The following is a 22256-nucleotide window of genomic DNA, read 5'->3' on the forward strand; positions in this document are numbered from 1 at the left end:
CCAACAGCTTATCCTTTGGCTCAGATGCCCTGTAGCATCAAGGGGCTCAACTGTGTTGGAATTCGGAGCAAGAGACCAACACAGAACCAGTATAAGAAATCCCCCTGTTGTAATTGAAATCTATACAACGTTATAGATAATTGTCATCATCATGATCCTAGGCCTAATGTGGCCTACAGGCTCCAGAGAAGCCTGTGTTAGAGTAGCAACCAGGCCTACATTTCCCAGGATTCCTTCTGTCCCTCTGACTGGGTGGGCAGAAGTCCTGGAGGGAAAACTTACCCAGTGAGGACCAACGGGGTGGGAACTGGAAGGAAGGAAATGAAAGTAAGTAAGTAAGTAAAATTTTATTTGTATCCCGCCCTCCCCCGCCAAAGCAGGCTCAGGGCGGCTAACAGCATTCGTAAATAAACAATACAGTAAATAAAAACATTAAATTAACATATTAAAACCAATCACTACTTAATTAAAACTGGAAAGGCCAAGCTGGAAAGGCTGGACTGGAGAGAAGGCTGCAGTCAGGAGGGTTCCCTCATCCAAAGAGGGGTGAGTTGGAATCAGAAAGAAGGGAACATGTAACTAGTCATGTCAGGGCTTTTATTTCTCTTTGTACCGCCTTTACTGCTCTTTCCGTATTCACCTCTGAACTAATTAATTAAAACCCATTTGTTTGTTCTTGAGCACTTACAATAAACTTATTGTTGTTACACTGCCTGGGTCTGCGGGCCTCTTTGGCCTTTGCTGGAAAGGAAGACAGGGGTGGGGTGGGTGCTCTGGGCCCTCCCAGACAGATCCGTGCCAGAGGGGGGGCAGGCAGCAGAGGCCTGGTCCCCTGCTTGCGACAGTCACTAATAATCCCTAGAGTTCATGCAGCCCCAGCCCAGACTGCTGCAAGGCTTTGAATCAGGGAATGGCACATCCGAGGAGGAGGCCTCACCACCAGCAAGGAAGATGCCCCAGGAAAGGCTTTCAGTGCACTGGCAGCATCAACCTGTGCCCTTGGGGATCTGGCAGCTGCTCATCCTCCCCCCCTCTGTAAAGCAATCTTTGCTTGCCATCACCTTCACCTTCACATCCTGCCCATCATTCCAGCATCCCTCCTCCTGTCCCACGGGGGCACCTGAGCTCTTCTGGTTTCAAGAGTACTTTGTGGTTCTGTGCTGACCCACCTTTGGCTGTAGAGCCACAGGAGGAGGGCCCTGCTTCAGCCGCTGCACCCAGCTGTCAATATAGACTAGAACGGGTGCTGTTGGGAGTCCCGCATCCCCACTAGACTTCCCAACCCCCCCGCCTTGGCGGGGGACCCTCGAATTAGCAGCCTCCTCCCCCGCTCTCCAAAAATCCAGAAGCGGGGGGGGGGAGGCGGGGGGGGCGCCAATCTCTCAAACAGAGATACTCTTTCCCTGCCAGCCTTTCCCCATCTCCTCTTCCTTCACTCCTTCCTGCTTTTTGTCACCCCCACTTTTGCTTTCTCCCGGGCACAGTTGTTTCCCTCCCAGCCTTCCCCCGTCTCCTCTTTCTTTGCACCTTCTTGCTTTCTGTCGCCCCCCACCCCCACCCCTTTCTGGCTTTTTCGTGGGCACGTTGTTTTCCTGCCAGCCTTCCCCCTCTCCTCTTCCTTCACTGCTTCCTGCTTTTTGTCACCCCCACTTTTGCTTTCTCCCGGGCACAGTTGTTTCCCTCCCAGCCTTCCCCGTCTCCTCTTTCTTTGCACCTTCTTGCTTTCTGTCGCCCCCACTTTTGCTATCTCCCGGGCACAGTTGTTTCCCTCCCAGCCTTCCCCCGTCTCCTCTTTCTTTGCACCTTCTTGCTTTCTGTCGCCCCCCACCCCCACCCCTTTCTGGCTTTTTCGTGGGCACGTTGTTTCCCTGCCAGCCTTCCCCCTCTCCTCTTCCTTCACTGCTTCCTGCTTTTTGTCACCCCCACTTTTGCTATCTCCCGGGCACAGTTGTTTCCCTCCCAGCCTTCCCCCGTCTCCTCATCCTTTGCACCTTCCTGGCCCGTGTGATGGTCACCTGCTAGCGGAGGAGGGGAGAGGGAGAGAGAGCAAAGAAAGGTTTGCAAAAAGTTCATTCTGCCGTTTTCTAACAAGCCACCATGCTGCTTTTCAAGGATGGCTTTTTTTAAAAAAAAGTCTTCCCTAAATTCCCTTTTCAAAGTTGCACTTGTTTTCTTTTCTTTTCTTTTAAAAAATAAACTCTTTAAAAATGGCCTGCTTATCTTCCGAAAGAAAGTGATGGAGGAGTTAGCTAATTTGGTTTCAAGGAGCTTTCAGCTCCTGAAGCAAAGCCTCCCTTCAGTGTCAGAGAGAGTGGAATCCCAGCTGAGGTTTTAACCTCTTTGCTTAACATCGATTGGGCTGCAAATAATCTTGGGGGAGAGGAGGGAGGGAGGAAACATAAGGAGGGTGCTTTTGGCTTGGCATGCCAGCCCCAAGGTAGGACTCAAGGCTCCCCTGAATGACAGAGATCAGTTTCCCCTTGGGAGGATGGCTGCTTTGGAGGGTGGACTCTGTGGCGCTGTACCCTGCTAAGGTTCCTTCCTCCTCAGGCTCCATCCCCAAATCTCCAGGAGTTTCCCAACCTGGAGCTGGCATTATCCATGATTATCTATCCATATCTTTCAGGGTCCCTCAAATCACCACAAAGTTGACTGTCACATTTCTATTTAGGCACCTTTCAGTGCATAAAACAGAGTTGTATGGATTTCAATGGATCGAGAAGGGGGGAACTCTGTGTAGGATGGCAGTGTTTTTGGGGGAGGGTTCAGAATATATTAATTTATTTAATTCATTAATAGCCTATGCTCTCCCCAGTAAGGATCCAAGGCAGCTTCCATCATTCTCTCCTCATTTTTTTCTCACAACAGCCTTGTGAGGGAGGTTACACAGAAAGTGTGTGTCTGGCCCAAGTGAGCTTTCAGGGCAGGAGTGGGAATTCAAACCTAGTTCTCTCAAACTCTGCTCCTGGACTCTTACCCAGATCTTCACCCTGGTGCTTACAGCTGCAAGGCGGAGAGAGGGAAGGGGTGCAGAAGTAGATGACACTTGCCTCCTCCCACTCCCCCTTTCTGGCATCTAGAAGACTGAGTATATTTTTTTTGCATATTAATGGGACCTAAATACAAATGTGTGGCACACTGTGATATGTAATACAAGAGAATACAATCTGAATCTACTAAAAATTACTTTTGTCAGAAGAAAAAAAAAAGAAGGGCACAGCATTGTGGGGATGGGGGGCTAAGAAGCATTGAAAGCTGCCCCAGACTGCGGAGGGAAGACTAGTGTAGAAGAAGAAGACTGCAGATTTACACCCTGCCCTTCTCTCCGAATCAGAGACTCAGAGGGGCTCACCGTTTCCTTTATCTTCTCTAGGGTTGCCAATCCCCAGGTGGGGGCAGGGGATCCCCCAGTTTGGAGGCCCTCCTCCAGCTTCAGGGTCGTCAGAAAGCGGGGGGAGGGGAGGGAAATGTCTGCTGGGAACTCTGTTATTCCCTGTGGAGATTTACTCCCATAGAAAATCATAGAGAATTGATCCGCGGGTATCTGGGGCTCTGGGGGGGGGGCTGTTTTTTGAGGTAGAGGCACCAAATTTTCAGTGCAGCATCTAGTGCTCCTCCCCAAAATATCCCCCAATTTTCAAAATGATTGGACCAGGGGGTTTAGTTCTATGAGCCACAAAAGAAGGTACCCCTATCCTTCATTATTTCCTATGGAAGGAAGGCATTGAAAAGGTGTGCCATCCCTTTAAATGTGACGGCCAGAACTCCCTGTGGAGTTCAATTATGCTTGTCACAGCTTTAATCTTGGCTCCACCCCTAATGTCTCCTGGCTCCACCCCCAAAGTCTCCTGGCTCCACCCCCAAAGTCCCCAGATATTTCTTAAATTGGACTTGGCAACCCTAATCCCCACTGAGAAGCTGGGCAGCCCTCCAAGGGTTGGGCTGGAATGCAGAGGAGTCGCCTTCACCGGCTTCTCTCCCCTCCCCCCAGATCTCGGCACCTCCTACTACGCCGTGGCCGTGGTGAGAGCTAACTCCACCTTGACCATCAACAGCCTGAGAGGGGCCAGGACGTGCCACACGGGCATCAACCGGACTGTGGGATGGAACGTCCCCGTGGGCTTCCTTGTGGACAGCGGCCGCATGGCACTGATGGGCTGCCAGGTGCCAGAAGGTGAGTGTCGGCTGTCCTGTGGGAAGCGGCTTTCCTCTCAGCCCAGAGCTCTGAGTGACTGGGCTGGAGGCCGTCATTTTGTTTCATGGTTGGAGGACATTAAGCAGTCAGGGGGGGGGGGGGCGGGAATATTAAGGCTCCACTCATTCAAAGAACAAGAACTCTGTATTTCAGGGGCCTTGAAGTGCGTTCATTTCTCCACACTGCGAAGACCAAAGGCCAGGGCAGCTCTTGCACTCGTGCAGGGTGGGGGTGGGGGGGCAGCTCAGGCACCGAGCGAGAATTCCCACCGACCAGGGCTGCTTGCTTTGCGAGTGGAATCACCCAGGTGAAGAGGCTCCTGTCTCTTTCCCTAGCATGAGCCCTGTCCAGGCCGTGAGCAGCTGTGTGTGTGTGTGTGAGAGAGAGAGAGATGGAGCACAGCCGTGGGGAGGACCCCTGCCCAGGGTGGCTTCTTGGCTGGCCCCCAGGCACAGGCTTGGAGTGGGGAGCTCCTGCCCAGCAGAAGAGAGGGGAGGTCCCTTCGTTGAGATGGATCCAGCAGAGTGGTTGCTGCTTTCCTGCAAGGAGACGCCCAGAGGAGGTGTGCCACTCCAGTCTTCCCTTCCCTTCCAGCTGTCGGGGAGTATTTCAGTGCCAGCTGCGTCCCTGGAGCCAGTGGGGGCAGGTACCCCCCCTCCCTCTGCGAGCTCTGCAAAGGAGATGGAGCAGGACAATGGAGATGTGAGCCCAGCCCCCGGGAGCTCTACTACGACTACCTCGGAGCCTTCCGGTATGTCGGGTGGGGGGACATGTCATCAGAAGGGCACCAGGCTGTCACCGTTTCCACTGCACTTGCTCCAGATGGCGGGAGCGAAAGGGTGTCACCTGGCAGGGGTCATGCAGGACTTCAGAGATGTTCCTGAACTCCTTGCCTGGAAAGTGAGGGGGGGCGTGTGCAGTTGCCCCGGCTGGTGGCCCACAAGCCCCTCCTGGAAACGGATCCTGTGCACTGCAGACCTGCCGGCTGCTCCTGAAAGCAGGCAAAGGGACTGCTGGCTATGGCCACGGTGGCTTCACAGCTGTGCTGGCTGGCTCCGGGAGGGGGTTGGCGTGACTGCAGGGCTTGATTTCCTGCAGGTGTCTGGTGGAAGAGGCAGGAGAGGTTGCCTTTGTGAAGCACAGCACCGTCACGGACGCCATACTTGGTGAGTCTGTCTCTGGCTGGGAGCTGATCGTACTGCTGCCGTGCAAAATGCACCAATTGCCCTGGCCCATTGCTGAGGAGAGGGAGGGACAGGAAAGGCTTCAGGTGTAGCTGTCTGTAGCCTGCTGGGAGCTCCTCCTCCGGCCCTGAGCTCCCTTCTGCTCCTGGTTGCAGGCCCCGCTCCTCCCTCATGGGCTCAGACGCTTCAGCCGGGGGACTTCCAGCTCCTCTGCCGGGATGGCTCCAGGGCAGCAGTGACGGAGTGGCGGAGGTGCCACTTGGCCCGTGTCCCCGCCCACGCTGTGGTGGCCAGGCAGGACACTGCGGGGAGCCTCGTCTTCCAGCTGCTCGACCAGGGACAGGTGACCGTTGACCTTTGTCGTATCCTTTCAGGCTGGTCTCCAGATCTGCGGGCCGGTTTCTCGGGCACTAAATGAATGGGAGGAGCCTTCAGAGGGACTGCCTCCAGCAAACAGGGTGCTGCAAGTAGGGTTGCCGATCCCCTCCCCCCACTTCAGAGTGATCAGAAAGGGGGGAGGAGAGGAAATGTCCTATGGAGACTGGTTCCCAGCGGGTACAATGGAGAATGGACCTGTAGGTCTCCGGGGCTTTGAGGGAGCTCTTTCTTTGGAGTGGAGGCACCACATCTTCAGCATAGCATCTGGTGCCTCTCCCAAGCACCCCCCCCCAATATTTCAAAAACATTGAACCAGGGGGCCCAGTTCTACAAGCCCCCAAAGCCATTTTTTCCAATAAAGAGAAGGCATTTTAAAGGAGTGTGGTCCCTTTAAATGCCTTCTCTGGCTCCACCCCCAAAGTCCCCAGATATTTATTTGGTTGCCATGTGGGCTCATCTTTCTGAGTTGGACCCAGCAACTTTGGTGTGGGTGTCCCGGGGTCAATGCTTGCCATCAACGGGGGAGAGAGCAGCGGGCCAGTGCCCTGGTGGGTAGCTGCTGAGGACAGCTGCTTCTCTTCCAGAGGGCCCAATCCGGCTGGCTTCCCTGCCCTCGGGGTCTGCCTGCAGGGAGCGGCTGTGCTGGAGCAGCCGGCTTCTTCGGGATGGGATCGGAGGAGGCAAAAAAGATTGTTCTGTGTTAAAATCTTTCCAGCTGTTATTTATTTATATCCCATTGTCTCCCCCATGGGTCCCCACAGTGCCTTTACAATGCCATTCTTGCAACAGTAAGAGTTGTGAGGCAGATGAGGCTGAGGGACAGTGACTGGCGGGGGGTGGGGTGTGTGGACTGGGAGTGATAAGAGGAGAGCCAGCCAGCCTGCAGGTCAGAGCAGGGAAGCACCAGCGTCTCCCAGGCCCTGCTTGAGTCCTGCGCTCTCACCCCCACCCCCACCGCATCCTTGGGGAGACCTCCAGTCAGGCTCAGGGCGGAGTGGTGTGGCGTGTTCAGCCTAGAAGGCCCACCCAGAGCCAAAAGGAAGGGCCGGCTGGGCAGAGCTATGACTTGGGGGCCTCTCCCCTCTGAAATAGCGCCTCCTCCTGGTGGTAGAATCTGTGGGGCTTGAGGAATGCAGGAGTTTGACGGAGACCTGTCTGTCAATGTTACAGCAAAGGTTTAAGGATGGAAGCTCCAGTTTCCAGATGTTTGGCTCTGCGGCTTATGGTGGGAAGAACCTTCTCTTCAAAGACTCCACCACGCACCTGGTTCCCATTGTGGAGGAGACCTACCAGGCCTGGCTGGGGCAGGAGTACCTCCATGCGGTGTGGGGCTTGGATTGTGACCCCACAAGTAAGTGCCACTGGGGGGAGGGGCAGGTCTGCAATGTGTGGGGAGCAGGCTCAGAGCTTGGGGGCAACGGGGGCCTCTGTGAGCCAGCGGCAGCCCTTCCTGGCCATAGCGGTGCATGCCCTGGGAACACCTACACTGCACTCCTGCCCTTGGAAACTGGGCCCAGAAGGCTGGGGTGGGGCACTCTTGTCTGGCTCTCAGTCTGCTTCTGGGCCCAGTTCACAGGGCTGACATTTGCTGGCTCTAGTGCTCCACACCCCCCTTCAGTTAGCAGAGTGCACAAGAGTTTGCATTGAATCTGATCAGACCACCTGGTTGCAAAGTTTCCAAGTTACACGGAGCCACTGTTTCAAACTGAAACAAAATAATATCCACTGTATTTTGGAAATGCTTGTCAGACAGTGCAGGGCAAGAGATCGAGACAGAGGCTCCCTGGCCAGTGCGGGAGGATGCAGAGTGGAGCATCCTGAACTCCCATCTGGTGTGCGGGAAGATGGAGAGAGAGAAGGCAGAAGGAAGCTGCTTTCCCCCCCCTAAGAGTTATGACCTGCCCTTCGAAGGGAGACGGTGACTGCAGAGAGTAAACCGGAAGATGCTTAGAGTAGGCCTGCCTGCCTGCCCTGCCTACTCTGCGGTCACTTCCTGCGGGAGGCCTGAGGCAGGGACATCATGTGCACCAGGTGCTTCCAGAAGGCTGGCCTTCAAAGCTCTAGACAGCTTGGGACCAGCATGCCTTCAGGATGTCTTCTCCCATATGAGCCCCACCCCACAACTGCAGTCCTCTGCAGCCCCCCCCCCCCGGCCTTCTGAGGTAAGGCAGGCAACAAGCTGGGGAAGAAGAGCTGCTTGGTCTTGGCATCAGAACTCCAGAACTCCCCCCCCCCCGAAGATTTGTTTGTCTGCCTCCTTTGTGCTTCCTGCCAGTGGTGGGTGAAGACTGCTTTTGTTCTCTTTAGTAACTGAGATTGGTCTCCCCCCCCACCCCCATTACCACCTTGGGCTGAAAGGTGGCATAGAAATGCTTTAAATAAATACCCAGTCCCAGCTGCTGGGGGGGGGGGGGAGGGTTGGCTCTCTAACCAGGAAAGAAGAGACCTTGGCCAAGAAGGGCCGGCTTTGGAAAGTAGAAGAAACTGGGGGGAGGGGGGGTGCAAGATCATCAAACAGGTTTTGTGGGCAATGGAAAAAGTGACTTCAGACAGTCAGAGAAGAAAATAGATGCCAAAGAGGCCAGAAAAAATAAGTTTGCAAACAGCAGAAAGTGGCTGTGGGGAAGCAGAACCGGAGGGACAAAAAGCATGGAGGGAGGAGGAGGAGGAGGGGGAATGGGAGGTGGCGGCAGCCCTCTCGCCAACAAGATTCCCACCCAGCCACTCACTGCCTTCTTCTGAAGAACAGACTGTGACATCCCCCTGGAGAGAGTCCCTGGATGGGGAGAGGTTTCAGGGGCCAGGTTTTCTTTGGAGAAGAGAGGCCGGCATTTCCTCTCTTTGGGGTGGGAGGGGGGAGGCTCTCTTGGAGGATGGAGACCTGCTACCTCACATCAGGTCCCAGAGAGAGAGATCCCTGGCTGACCCCACAAGCTGCTGCAACCAATTGCCAGCAGTGCCTGTCTGCCCCCCCCCCGCCCCTGTGTTCCCTCGAGACCCTAAACTGCCCTTTCTGTTCGCTCTTGCCTCTCCCCCACCCCTGCCGCCATAGGGAGCGTGGCCTCCTGGTGGGTGTTGAGGCGGGGGCGGGGGGACATCCACAGTCACTGGGGACCATGACTGCTTTTGGCTCAGGCTCTGGCCTCCCCAAGCCAGCTGGAGCCAAGAGGAAAGGTGGGGTGGAAATATTTTAGGGACTCAACCCGTCAAAGGAATTGCCCAGAGGGAGGATAGAGCCATTCCAGATTCGCAGAGCTCTGAGCAGTCTGTTTTCACTGCCAAACAGCAAGATGGCCCTGGAGGTCAGCCCAGGGGTCAAGCGGCTGAAGGTAGGCTGCTGCTGAGCAGGGTGCTCCATGGAAGCATCGCAGCTGAGACCCACGGCGGGGGACTTGTATGACATGGAGCGTGCCCTTTTTCTCTGGACTTAACTGGGGCCAGGCCTTTCTCCCCCACGGGGCCTCCAAGGACCTGACCACACTCCCCCCATTTTATCCTCCCCACAACCCCCTCCCTGAGGCTGCAAGGGGGGACTGGCCTCCAAGGGGTCACTCAGTGACCTTCCACAGAAGCCTGGGGATTCCGCTGACCGACGGATGGTGGGTCTCCCAGTTCCTGCTGGGACCCTCTGGCTGGCCCCCTGCCAGTCCACTTCCCTGTGTAAGGCTGAGCCCCCTTCCCCCCACACACACCATACCTTGGCTTTATGATCCTCTTCTGTGGCTCTCCCCTAAGCCGCAGTCTTCCGTGCAACAGACCCTCTCTTGGATGTCTTTCAGAAGAGGGGATACCTGGAAAAGGCTTTGGCATGCTAAAGATGGCATCTCCACAGGTTTATATGAGGATTACCATTTTCACACATAGCTTACCTCGCAGTCACAATCCTGTTCTCGCCACAGCGTCTGTCGGATTTCCCACCATCTGCGCTGGAGTTACAGGAAGTGCCGCGGCTTTTGCATAGCAAACGTAAACTGGGTTTTAGCGGTTTACGTTTGCTATGCAAAAGCTGCGGCACTTCCTGTAACTTCAGCGCAGATGGTGGGAAATCCGACCAGAAGCTGTGGAGGGAACAGGATTGTGACTGCGAGGTAAACTGTGTGCGAAAACGGTCATCGTTATAGTAGCTGCTCTTTTATGTTTAATCTCTTTTCTAGCCCCACATCTGCCTTTTGGACAGTTTGGTGTAGTGGTTAAGTGCACGGACTCTTAACTGGGAGAACTGAGTTTGATTCCCCCCCCTCCTCCACCTGCACCTGCTGAAGTGCCCTCAAGTGAGCCACAAGTTCTCGCAGAGCTGTCCCTCTCAAGAGCAGTTTCTGTCAGAGCTCTCTCAGCTCCACCTCCTTCACAGCGTGTCTGTTGTAGGGAGGGGAAAGGAGATAGGAAGTCACTCTGAGACTCCTTTGGGTAGTGAAGGGCGGGGTATAAATCCAGTCTCTCCTTCTTTTCCACTTGTGTCCATTTCTGTGTCTGCTGTGACTGACTGAGCCTGACCTCGCCCCAAACCATCTGTGTAGAATTGGCTGGGACTTTTTTTGCCCCGATAGGTCTGACTCGACTGGGGAAGCCCCCCCCCCCCGCCCCGGCATGCGAGAAGCCAAAAGAACAAGAGGGCAGCGCATGGGGGACCCGCTGTGGCCCACGACCGAAAGATGCTTGAAGGGCCACAGGTGTCCCATCGTGCCCCTTCCCCAAAAAGGTCTCTGGGGGTGGGGGTGGCCTGGAGGTTCCACTCAGAACAAGAAGTTATGAGCCAGACAGACCATGGTGCTGACCAGAAATCTGGTACCTTCATGTCTGTTCAAAACTTAAAATGCGTTTTCAGATGAGGACCTAACACCAAGGTTGACCATACGAATTCTCCCTCAGCCTCCCACTGTTCATGTCCCAATGCAGGACTGCCCAAATCCCTACGCTGGTGTGTCTTGTCAACAGAGGAGATCTGGAAATGCAGCAAAATGGCTACTGCCTTTCAGGACAAAAACTTGAAGCCCGAAATCCAGTGTGTTTCCGCAGCAAGTCCAGAGGAGTGCATGGAGAAGATCCAGGTGTGGCCCCAGCTGTGGAAGTCTTCCTGAGAGGTGGTGGGTTCCTGTGGCAGGCCACACCTCCAGGTCTACCCAAGCTTGCAGCGTGCAGTTCCAGGGGGATGCAAAACTGCAGAGCGCTTCCAGAGAGCCCTTTGCACCCTCTCGCAAGTCTTGAGGCAGGGAGGGCCAGGAGCACCGAGACCGCTCCCGCCTGGAGGTGCAGTGCCCTGTGGGGCTCTCCTTGCTACTCAGAGGCCTCTGCAGTGCCCAGGCACACACACTGGGCAGCCAGCCCCAGGCTGGGAAACACCTGCCGATTTGGAGGCAGAGTCCGACAGGGACCTCCGTGGGGGACAAGGCCATACAGAGGCCACTCTCCAAAGCATCCCTTTTCTGCAGGGGAACTGAACCCTGTGATTTGGAGATGAGCTGTGATTCCAGGGGACCCCCAGAACCTCCCGGGAGGCTGCTGGCATCCCCTCCTCACACCCGGGAGGTAGACTTTTTGTCATCTTCAAAAAGGGAGGCAGCCACAGTGTGGAAGTCCAGCCCCCGCAATGGGGACCCCCCCAGCCCCTGCCTGGCAAACCTCTCTCAGAGCAGGAGCCAAGCAGAGAGGGCACGCCCTGGGGGGCGAGAGGGGAGGGGGAAGGCCGACTGGGGCGGGTCTTCGGGAGCCCTTCCTAACGGCTTGACCATCACGCCAGTCCCAGGCTGCAGGGCTTCAAGCAGATGCTGCACAGCCACCATTTCCTTTGAGGGGACGTTGAGGCATGGGCAAGCTCTCACCCCCCCCCCCCGCTCCAAGCCTCTGTGCTCCAGCAGGGAGTGAGGGGCGGGGAGCAGCCACATCACTTCCGGTGTGTGCTCGAGAGCTCTGGCTGTCTCTATGACATCCTGGACAAGTTTCTGCAGGGGGTGGTGCTGCTTCCCACCAGAAGGCAGCAGTGGAGTCATGGCCTTGTGGGCCCTCGCTGCTCCCCACGCCCCACTAGCTCCCGCTGCTGCTCTCCCGAGCACGGCTTCCGCTTTGGGCTTCTGGCAGCCAGCTGGAGTCTGACAAGGAGGCCCCTTTTCACACACATCCCCCCTCCCCGAACCCTGTGGCTCTCATTGGGGTGGGTGTGGGTGTGCAGGCCCTGCTGGGTCTGGGCCCTTCTGCCGCTCTCAGCTGGTGGCCTGGGGAGACGGAGCATCCCTGCCCCCCGCCCCCCACCCTCCAGAGAGTGAGTCAGCCCCGTCTCCCCCCAGGGCTGCTCCCAGCACACCCTTGTTTCCCTCCCCGTGCAGAAAAGAGACACTGATGCTGTGGCTTTGGCAGGAGAAGATGTTTACACGGCTGGGAAGAAATATGGGCTGGTGCTTGCCGCTGGGGAGCGTTATGCAGGTGAGGGAGCCGCAGGAGAACACTGGCTGCTGTGTCTGAGCCCTCCTGCGGCTGCCAGAAGCGGAGGGACTGGGAAAGCGCATGGGGCAGAGGACTGCCTCCCCCCACCCCCACCCACCGGTCCCATCAGGCTGCTGCCCTGTAGCCCGGCTCAGGCTCCTGCTTCTGCCCCCCCCCCCAATCTCTCAAGTCCCAAATCGGCAGGAGCCAGCGGGGGCGGGGGGGCAGGCCTGGATCCCTCCCCCAGGGAGCAGGCAGGAGCAGAGCCAGAGGGCAGCTGGCCATCCCAAGGCCTCAGAGCTTCTCTCTCTCTCTTCCTCCAGAGGGGGACTCCAAGGACACCTATTACGCTGTAGCCGTGGTGAGACGAGACCCTTCCAACGCCTTCACCATCCACGAGCTCCGAGGGAAGAGGTCCTGCCACACGGGCTACGGGCGGATGGCGGGGTGGAAGATCCCAGTGGGCATCCTCTTGAGGAAGGGGCTCATTCAGCCTCAGGGCTGCGACATCCTCCAAGGTAAGGGGTCCAGGGGTCATGCCCCTCTGTAAGCGGGGGGCGGGGGGAGGAGTGTGTGGTTGCCTTGGGAGAAGCAAAGGATGATGCTTTCATTTGCCCTTGCCAACTATGGCAGAAAGGGGGGAAACATTAGGGACCAAAAATAGAATTCTGAATATGTCAGATTTTTCAAAATGTATTTCCCCCCCACACCCCGCTGGCTTGTGCGCTTGGATTGTGAGAATGGTGGATTCTAATCTGGAGAACCAGGTTTCCCCCCCTCCTCCTCCTCCACATGCAGCCAGCTGGGTGACCTTGGGACGGTCACAGTTCTCTCACAGAGTTACTCTCTCAATAGCAGTTCTATCAGAGCTCTCTCAGCCCCACTTACCTCACAGGGTGTCTGTTGTGGGGAGAAGAACTGAAGGAGATAGGAAGAGGGGTATAAATCTGTAGAGTATTGGAATCAGCACAGCGCCGCGCAACCCGAGCCGCCCGCGGGTCGCCTTGCGCAGCGCGGGAAAGCCACCCCAATCAGCTCCAAGGGCGGGAAGTTCAACTGGCCAGGATTGGGCTGGCCAGCAAAGGGGATGTTCCGGGATGCTTGTATATATTGGCGGACCCGACCGCGTGTTAACCAGTTCGGTAGTGTGCTAGCTATTAAATACTTATGCCTTCACCACGACTCGTCTCTCAGTACACTACACTGGCGACGAGGATGGGATCTAGCTAGGCCAGGCCACCCCGCGGGGAACCAGCCCTGGCCGGAGACGAGGAAGGCGAGAGACCGACGACCGAGCAGCCCGCCGCCACCATGGCGAACTCTAGCGTAACGACGGGCCACCTTGCTGAATTCAACCCAGAGCACCCCGAGAGATGGGAGACCTACACCGAACGGGTCGAGTGCTACCTGAGGGCGAACTTGATCACTGATGATGACCGGAAGAGAGACGTCCTGCTGAGCGTCTGTGGGGAAGAGACTTTCGAAATCGCACGAAACCTCTCCGCCCCAGAAAGGCTGACCGAGAGATCCTACGGGGAGATCGTGAGACTCCTCACGGGCCACTTTGCGCCCCAACCCTCCATCGTCGCCCGCCGATTCCTCTTCCACAAGAGGGACCAGAAGTCGGGGGAGACAGCGGCGGTCTACCTGGCGGCACTTCGGCAAATCGCCGGGAACTGCAGTTTTGATAAGAGGGACGAAGCCCTGAGGGACCGTTTCGTCTGGGGCCTCCGAGACGAACGGCTGCAACAGAAGCTCTTCGCAAAAGAAGAGCTCACCCTACAACAAGCCTTCAACGAGGCGACGGCGTTTGAGAGGGCCACCAAGGCGTACGGCCAGCAACGCGGGGAGGCAGTACACCAGGGTGAAGCAGAGCCAGAGGTCCGAGCAGAGGGAGACGCGTTCCAGCTCCGACGACCGCAAAGAACCGACACACGGGCCCCCGCGAGGCCACGAGCAACGGAGAGGCCCACCGCCACCACCGGTTCCAGGTGCGCCAGCTGCGGCGACCCCCACGAGCGAAGGGACTGCCCGTACCGCCACCTGGACTGCCGCAGCTGTGGGAAGACGGGCCACATCGCCCGGGCTTGCCGGGCCAAAAACAGCCGCCGCCAACCGTCAGCGCATCACGACTCCTTGGATGCCTACACGACGGCTTCCACCAGTCTACAGGTACTGAACCTGCCCCTTGCAGCCCCCGACAAGGTCAAAATGTCGGTCCTGATCGAGGGCGCCCCATGCCTCATGGAAGTAGACTCGGGTTCCTCCATCTCGATCATTTCGGAGGAAACCCTCAAGAGACTATGCCCCCGCCGCCGCCTCCATACGAGGCCAGCGGACTTCGTATTAAGGGACTTTCAAAAAAACCCGGTACACATCGTGGGGTGGGCCCGGGTGAATGTGGAACGAGGGAGTTTTAGAGGACCCCTAGACATCCTGGTGGTCAAGCGCCAACTGACCACACTCCTAGGGCTGGCTTGGTTCCAGCCTCTGGGAATCCAGCTAGTGGGGGTAGACCACATGCGGACCAGCAATTTCGACGGGGTCTGCCGGGAGTTCCCAGAGGTCTTCGACGGGTCCCTGGGGAGCTACAAGGGGCCGCCCATCACCCTACCGATCGACCCAACGGTCCGGCCCATAAGGCTCAAGGCGAGACGCGTCCCGTTCGCCCTAAAACCGAAAATAGAGGCGGAACTGGACCGCCTCACGGCCCAAGGCGTCCTAGAGCCAGTCACATACGCCGACTGGGAGACCCCTATAGTGACACCCGTAAAACCCAACGGGGAGGTGAGGATCTGCGCTGATTACAAGTGCACGATCAACAAGGCTCTACAGGACAATCCCTACCCAGTCCCGGTGGTCAGCCATGTCCTCGCAGCGCTAGCCGGGGCGAAGGTTTTTGGGAAGCTGGACTTAGCTCAGGCATACCAGCAACTGCCGGTCGACGCTAAGACAGCAGAGGCACAGACAATCGTGACCCACAGGGGGGCGTTCAGGGTTAAACGGCTGCAGTTCGGGGTGAGCGTGGCTCCGGGGATTTTCCAAAGCATAATGGACTCTCTCCTTAAAGGGATCCCCGGAGTCCAGCCCTTCTTCGACGACGTTTTGATCGCCGCCCCCACCGAAGGAGAGTTCAGCCGCCGCCTGCGAGAGGTCCTCAGACGGTTCCAGGCGGCGGGGCTGAAGGTGAAAAAAGAAAAATGCTTGTTGGGTGTTCCGCGAGTGGAGTTCCTGGGCTTCGCAGTGGACGCAGCGGGAATCCACCCAACCGCGGACAAGACCAAGGCCATTGTCCAGGCCCCTGCCCCCAAATGCAAAGCAGAACTACAGAGTTTTCTCGGATTGTTGAATTTTTACCACTCATTCCTGCCGCACAAAGCCGCGGTGGCGGAACCATTACACCGTTTGCTCGATAAACAAGCCCCATGGGTCTGGGGAAAGCGCCAAGCCGCGGCGTTCCAGGCGGTCAAAGACCTCTTAGTCTCAAACGCGGTTCTTCATCACTACGATGAAAACCTTCCCCTGATCCTGGCTTGCGACGCCTCTCCCTACGGGGTGGGAGCGGTCCTGGGGCACCAACTCCCGGACGGGAGGGAAGTGCCGGTCGCCTATTACTCCAGGACTCTGTCCCCAGCCGAGAGGAACTACGCCCAGATCGATAAAGAGGCCCTGGCGATCGTGGCGGGAGTCCACAAGTTCAACGACTACCTCTACGGTAGGCGCTTCACCATTGCCACGGACCACAAGCCACTCCTCGGCCTCCTAGCCCCCGACCGGCAAACCCCCCAAATCCTTTCACAGAGGGTTTTACGGTGGAACCAGTTCCTGAACTCGTACACCTACACGTTGGTCCACCGCCCAGGGAAAGCAATGGGGCACGCCGATGCCCTCAGCCGCCTGCCGCTGCCCGCCACAGACCCAGATCCCGCCCCGGCCCACGGGGTGATGCTTATAGAGTCCCTCCCCGAGCGCCCACTACACGCCGAAGAGGTGGCTCGAGCTACGGGCAGAGACCGCATCCTAGCGCGGGTCAGGGACTGGGTGGGAAGGGGGTGGCCAGCGGGCAAGGTGGAAGATGCATTCAGGCCATTCACGTCCAGGAAGGACGAGCTATCGACCCACAAGGGGTGCATACTCTGGGGGAGCCGGGTGGTGGTTCCCCCCCCCTTGCGCAGACAGGTGTTGGAAGATCTCCACGAGACCCACCCGGGCATCGTGAGGATGAAAGCCCTGGCCCGGAGTTACGTGTGGTGGCCAGGCATGGACGAGGAAATAGAGGGGTGGGTTAGGAGGTGCCAACCCTGCCAGGAATCCAGGCCCAATCCGCCGTCCGCCCCGGTCCACAGGTGGGAGTCAAACGGGCGGCCGTGGTCCCGCCTCCATTTAGACTTCGCGGGGCCGCATCAGGGGCAACTCTTCTTTATACTGGTAGATGCTCACACAAAATGGTTGGAGGTGATCCCGGTCACCTCGACCTCCACCGCAGCAGCCGTCCAGGCGCTCAGAAGGGTTCTCTGCACACACGGGATCCCTGACACCCTAGTGACGGACAACGGCACGGCCTTCACCTCCCGGGAATTCCGAGAGTTCACCGAGAGGTACCTGATAAGGCACATAAGGTCCGCTCCCTTCCATCCAGCCACCAACGGCCAGGCGGAGCGGATGGTGCGGACCACCAAGGAAGCCCTAGGGCGCATTGTCCAGGGGGATTGGGACCACCGCCTCTCCGCGTTCCTGTTCCACAACAGGATCACCCCAAACCCCACAACTGGTTTCAGCCCCGCCGAGCTGCTCATGGGGAGGAAACTGACCACCCGGTTAGATAGGCTCCACCCGGACAGGGCGCCGGAGGTCCGCGGGTCCCCCGAGGTTCGCGAGGCAGTAAGGGGATTCTTTCCGGGCGACCCGGTGTACGCGAAAAACTTCGCAAGCGGCCCGGAGTGGGTAGCCGGGAGGGTCCTGAGAGTAACCGGCTCCCGATCCTACGAAGTGACCACAGCAGGGGGCCAAGTACTGCGGCGACACATCGATCAGCTGCGCCGCCGCACCCTGCCCGAAGAGCCGGAGGCAGCCGGGACCAGGGAACTGCCGGAAACGGAGTCCCCAGAAGGGGCCCCGCCGACTCAAGAACAGCCCATATACGAGGTCCCCGGGGCCGCGGAACCTGTACCAGAGCCGCTACCCGACCCGGACCATCCACCGCCAGAAACGGAGCCACCCGCAGCTGGGTCGGGCTCCACACCAATAGCAACCCCGAGGAGATCAACCCGGGAACGCAGGGCACCAACGTACCTACAGGATTATGTAGTTTAAACTAGGAGGGGAGGAGTGTAGAGTATTGGAATCAGCACAGCGCCGCGCAACCCGAGCCGCCCGCGGGTCGCCTTGCGCAGCGCGGGAAAGCCACCCCAATCAGCTCCAAGGGCGGGAAGTTCAACTGGCCAGGATTGGGCTGGCCAGCAAAGGGGATGTTCCGGGATGCTTGTATATATTGGCGGACCCGACCGCGTGTTAACCAGTTCGGTAGTGTGCTAGCTATTAAATACTTATGCCTTCACCACGACTCGTCTCTCAGTACACTACAAAATCCAACTCCTCTTCCTCCTCCAGGGTCCTCTACTCCAAATCCCTGCACAATTAAGGAAACTCAAAAATACCTCTCCCCCCGCCCCAACCCTGTTCCATGTCCAGAAGATGGCAACTCCCCCACCCCCGTAGGATCCCTTGTCAAACAGGTGGGGAGAAAAATTGCTGACTGACCCCAAAGTGGCAACCAGCATTTCCCTGGGCATGTCAGAACAGGCCATGAGAACTAAGCCCGGATGCAGCCCTCCCTGCCCTCCTTCTCAGGATCTGCCCAAGTTACAGGATCCTCATTGCTGTCAGGTGGCCCTCGAGCCTCTGCTGAAAAACCTCCAAGGAAGGAGAGCCCACCACCTCCCGAGGAGGAAGCCTCTTCCACTGAGGAACCGCTCTAACCATAGAATCATAAGAGTTGGAAGGACCTCTAGGGTCATCAACCCCCTGCACAATGCAGGAAACTCACAAATACCTCCCCCTAAATTCACAGGATCCTCATTGCTGTCAGATGGCCATCTAGCCTCTGCTGTAAAGCCTCCAAGGAAGGAGAGCCCACCACCTCCCGAGGAAGCCTCTTCCACTGAGGAACTGCTCTAACGGTCAGGAGGTTCTTCCTGATGTTGAGCCGGAAACTCTTTTGATGTAATTCCAACCCCTTGGGATTCCATTGAGGTGGGTTTACACAGTTCCAAAGTGTCCGGGGAGGATTTGAGTGTCCTGAGTCTCCCTTTCAACTTCCTTTTGACTAGTCCCCTCATTTTTGTAAAGTTCCCTCTTTCAGAAATCATAGAGTTGGCAGGGACCTCCAGAGTCATCTAATCCAGCCCCCCCCCCTCACAATGCAGGAAATTCACAAAAACCTCTCCCCACACCCCCAGGACACTTACTTCATGCCCAGAAAATGGCAAAAAAGAAAAGAAATCAAATGTCATTGTTCTGGATGTTGGGGGAATTCCCCTTTAACCTTCGTGGTGAGCTTGCTAGCTGAAGGAACTCGGGTCTCCAACACAGGAAAGGCCTTTCTCCTCTGCCTGTGGTCCTGGAGTGTCACTCGCTCGCTGCCTGTCAGAGCGGACACAGCTGGTGGCAGGCAGAAGGGTCTGATTGGCCATCATCAGGAGGCCTCATGGGATGCTTGAGGTGGGGCCATAGTAGTGGCACTCAAAGGTTCTCAGGTAGCGCTGGTGTTGGCAGAGCTCTTTCTGATGCTGCAGGGAGATGCTGCCAGGCACTTTAGAGCTAGATGGTCCAATAGTGTACAGCACTCCCCCATGGCCATGTAAGCGCGCCCACCCATCCAGTGAGCAGCTGGCCCTGTGGTCAGCCTGTGAGCTCAGCCGGTGCCTGGGTGCTTCATGCTCCTGGCTCCAGCCCCTCTGGCCATTAGATGGCCACACCACCAGTCCTGTGAGAACGGCAGGAACCCTGGCCAGGCGGGAGGCTGGAGAGCTCTCCCCCTTCTCCCAGAGAGCATCATTGTTGCGACACTAGCAAAGTCTCTCCTTCTTCTTGTTGCAGCGGTGAGTTCCTTTTTCTCAGCCAGCTGTGTTCCCACTGCCAAGAAGGACAATTACCCAGCCAGCCTTTGTGAACTCTGCATTGGGGACAACAACGGGGATAATAAATGCAACGCCAGCAACCAGGAGCGCTACTTCGGCTACACTGGAGCCTTCAGGTAAGGGGAGAACAGCTGTGACCATCAGCTGTTCGGTTTGGGAAGCCAGAATGCCACACGGTTCTCCAGGACTGGCTAATGAGCCGTGCACATGGCTGCTCTCAGCTGACCTAGAAGCTTGGCAGGCTCCCACCGCGGCTGGCATAACGGCCTTTCTCATCTTCTGTCCAGGCGCTTCATGACCATTCTGATGTATCACTTCCACCTTCTGCCTCCCCACCCTGACCCAGTTCTCCAAAACGACATGTGTCTTGCTGGTCACTCTCTGCTGTGGCTGGCCGGCCCTTGGGTTGCTGTTAGCCTGGTTGCTAGCCTTGGAAGTCCAGATTCTTCCCCTTCTGCACCCTGTGGTCTGCTGCACTGTCTCCTAACAGCAGCTGTAAGCTAATGGAGGCTCTTCCATAGCATAGCAGTTTCCCAGAAAGAGCAGCTGCCAGTTCTTTGATTGCTTTTATATACATGTTTTTGGATTGTGCCCAGAGTGAGTGGGTGGGTGAGTTCCTTCCTTCCTTCCTTCCTTCCTTCCTTCCTTCCTTCCTTCCTTCCTTCCTTCCTTCCTTCCTTCCTTCCTTCCTTCCTTCCCTCCTTCCTTCCTTCCTTCCTCCCTTCCATCCTCCCTCCTTCCTTCCTTCCTTCCTTCCTTCCTTCCTTCCTTCCTTCCTTCCTTCCTTCCTTCCTTCCTTCTTCCCTCCCTCCCTCCCTCCCAACTAAAGGTAGGTGACAATATTAATTAAAAGCAATGGATCAATATACCTTGTTTTACAGCAGTAGATTAAAAAACAGCACCACAGAAACCTAGCCCATAAACCATAAGAACGTCAGAAGAACCCTGCTGGATCAGACCAGTGTAGGTCCATCTAGTCCAGCCTCCTGCCTCACACAGGGGCGAACCAGTTCCTCTGGAGGACCAACAACAGGGCAGAGAGGCTGAGGCCTTCCCCTGAGAAGAACATCAGAAGAGCCCTGCTGGGTCAGACCAGGGAGGGTCCATCTAGTCCAGCCTCCTGCCTCACACAGGGGCCAACCAGTTCCTCTGGAGGGCCAACAACAGGGCAGAGAGGCTGAGGCCTTCCCCTGAGAAGATCATCAAAAGAGCCCTGCTGGATAAAACCAGTGAGGGTCCATCTAGTCCAGCCTCCTGTCTCACACAGGGGCCACCCAACAACAGGGCAGAGAGGCTGAGGCCTTCATAAGAACATCAGAAGAGCCCTTCTGGGTCAGACCAGCGAGGGTCCATCGAGTCCAGCCTCCTGTCTCACACAGTGGCCAACCAGTTCATCTGGAGGGCCTACAACAGGGCAGAAAGGCCAAGGCCTTCCCCTGATCAGAGCATCAGAAAAGCTCTGCTGGGTCAGACCAGAGAGGGTCCATCTAGTCCAGCCTCCTGTCTCACACAGTGGCCAACCAGTTCCTCTGGAGGGCCAACAACAAGGCAGAGACGCCGAGGCCTTCCCCTGATCAGAGCATCAGAAGAGCCCTGCTGGGTCAGATCAGGGAGGGTCCATCTAGTCCAGCCTCCTGCCTCACAAAGAGGCCAACGAGTTCCTTTGGAGGGCCAACAACAGGGCAGAGAGGCTGAGGCCTTCCCCTGAGAAGAACATCAGAAGAGCCCTGCTGGGTCAGACCAGTGAAGGTCCATCTAGTCCAACCTCCTGTCTCACACAGTGGCCCACCAGTTCCTCTGGAGGGCCAACAACAGGGCAGAGAGGCCGAGGCCTTCCCCTGAGAAGAACATCAGAAGAGCCCTGCTGGGTCAGATCAGTGAAGGTCTATCTAGTCCAGCCTCCTGCCTCACACAGTGGCCAGCCAGTTCCTCTGGAGGGCCAACCACAGGGCACAGAGGCCAAGGTTGTCTCCTGGTTCTAGAATAGAGTTGCCAAGTCCAATTCAAGAAATATCTGGGGACTTTGGGGGTGGAGCCAGGGGACTTTGGGGGTGGAGCCAGGAGACTTTGGGGGTGGAGCCAGGAACAAGAGTGTGACAAGCATAACTGAACTCCAAGGGAGTTCTGGCCATCACATTTAAAGGGACAGCACACCTTTTTAAATGTCTTCCTTCCATAGGAAATAATGAAAGATAGGGGCAGCTTCTTTTGGGGGTCATAATCTAATCGTTTTGAAACTTGGGGGGTACTTTGGGGAGAGGCAGTAGATACTATACTGAAAGTTTGGTGCCTCTACCTCAAAAAACAGCTCCCCCAGAGCCCCCGAAACCTCCAGATCAACTCCCCATTATACCCTACGAGAATTGATCTCCACACAGGGAATAATGAAGTGCTCAGCAGACATTCCCCCCCCCCCCCCTGTTTCTGGCAACTCATGAGTTGCTGCCAACTTCTTCAAAGTAACACAGACACACCATCCCAAGAGGAAGCCTTTCAATCGGAGCCTGAAGCCTCCGGAGGTGGAAGGGCACATGGTCCTCTGGGGGCGGGGCTTCCCCCCCTGCCGGCCAGCTGACTGGGGCGGAAAGGAACCTGGGAAAGCGGAAGAGCCCCTGCTGGGACCCGCGGATTGGCAAGCCTATTCTAGAATTCAGAGGATTAGTCTCTGTGAATGTGGAGGTTTCCTTCAGTTACTATGGCTGGTAGCCGCTGATAGTTGTATCATCCATGGATCTAATCTCCTTTTGAAGCTGTTGATTCCTGTGGCCATCACTACATCCTCTGGCAGTAAATTCCATGTTTGAATCATTCTCTGTGTAAAGGAGATTAGATGTAAAGGAGCAGAACAAGGTTAGAGTCCAGTGACACCGCTAACATTGTGTATGACATTAAATGTCTTCAGTTCTCTACATAGGGCAACTAGGACAAACCCGGCCTACACAA

The 22256-nt window shown here is 56.7% G+C and overlaps 1 protein-coding gene across 1 annotated transcript in view; it reads left to right on the forward strand.

Annotated features, from left to right (window-relative positions):
- The window catches only part of LOC132574514 (melanotransferrin-like), a 44069-nt gene that overhangs the window by 15761 nt on the left and 6052 nt on the right, over positions 1-22256 (forward strand). The window contains exons 4-12 of the mRNA XM_060242881.1: positions 3992-4174; positions 4790-4946; positions 5294-5361; positions 5535-5722; positions 6928-7108; positions 10654-10805; positions 12078-12174; positions 12498-12692; positions 19273-19429. Coding sequence (XP_060098864.1) covers positions 3992-4174; positions 4790-4946; positions 5294-5361; positions 5535-5722; positions 6928-7108; positions 10654-10805; positions 12078-12174; positions 12498-12692; positions 19273-19429 — 1378 coding nt within the window. The remainder of the gene's footprint in view (positions 1-3991; positions 4175-4789; positions 4947-5293; positions 5362-5534; positions 5723-6927; positions 7109-10653; positions 10806-12077; positions 12175-12497; positions 12693-19272; positions 19430-22256) is intronic.

The sequence above is a fragment of the Heteronotia binoei genome, chromosome 6, assembly GCF_032191835.1.
Source record: "Heteronotia binoei isolate CCM8104 ecotype False Entrance Well chromosome 6, APGP_CSIRO_Hbin_v1, whole genome shotgun sequence".
Lineage (NCBI taxonomy): Eukaryota > Metazoa > Chordata > Lepidosauria > Squamata > Gekkonidae > Heteronotia > Heteronotia binoei.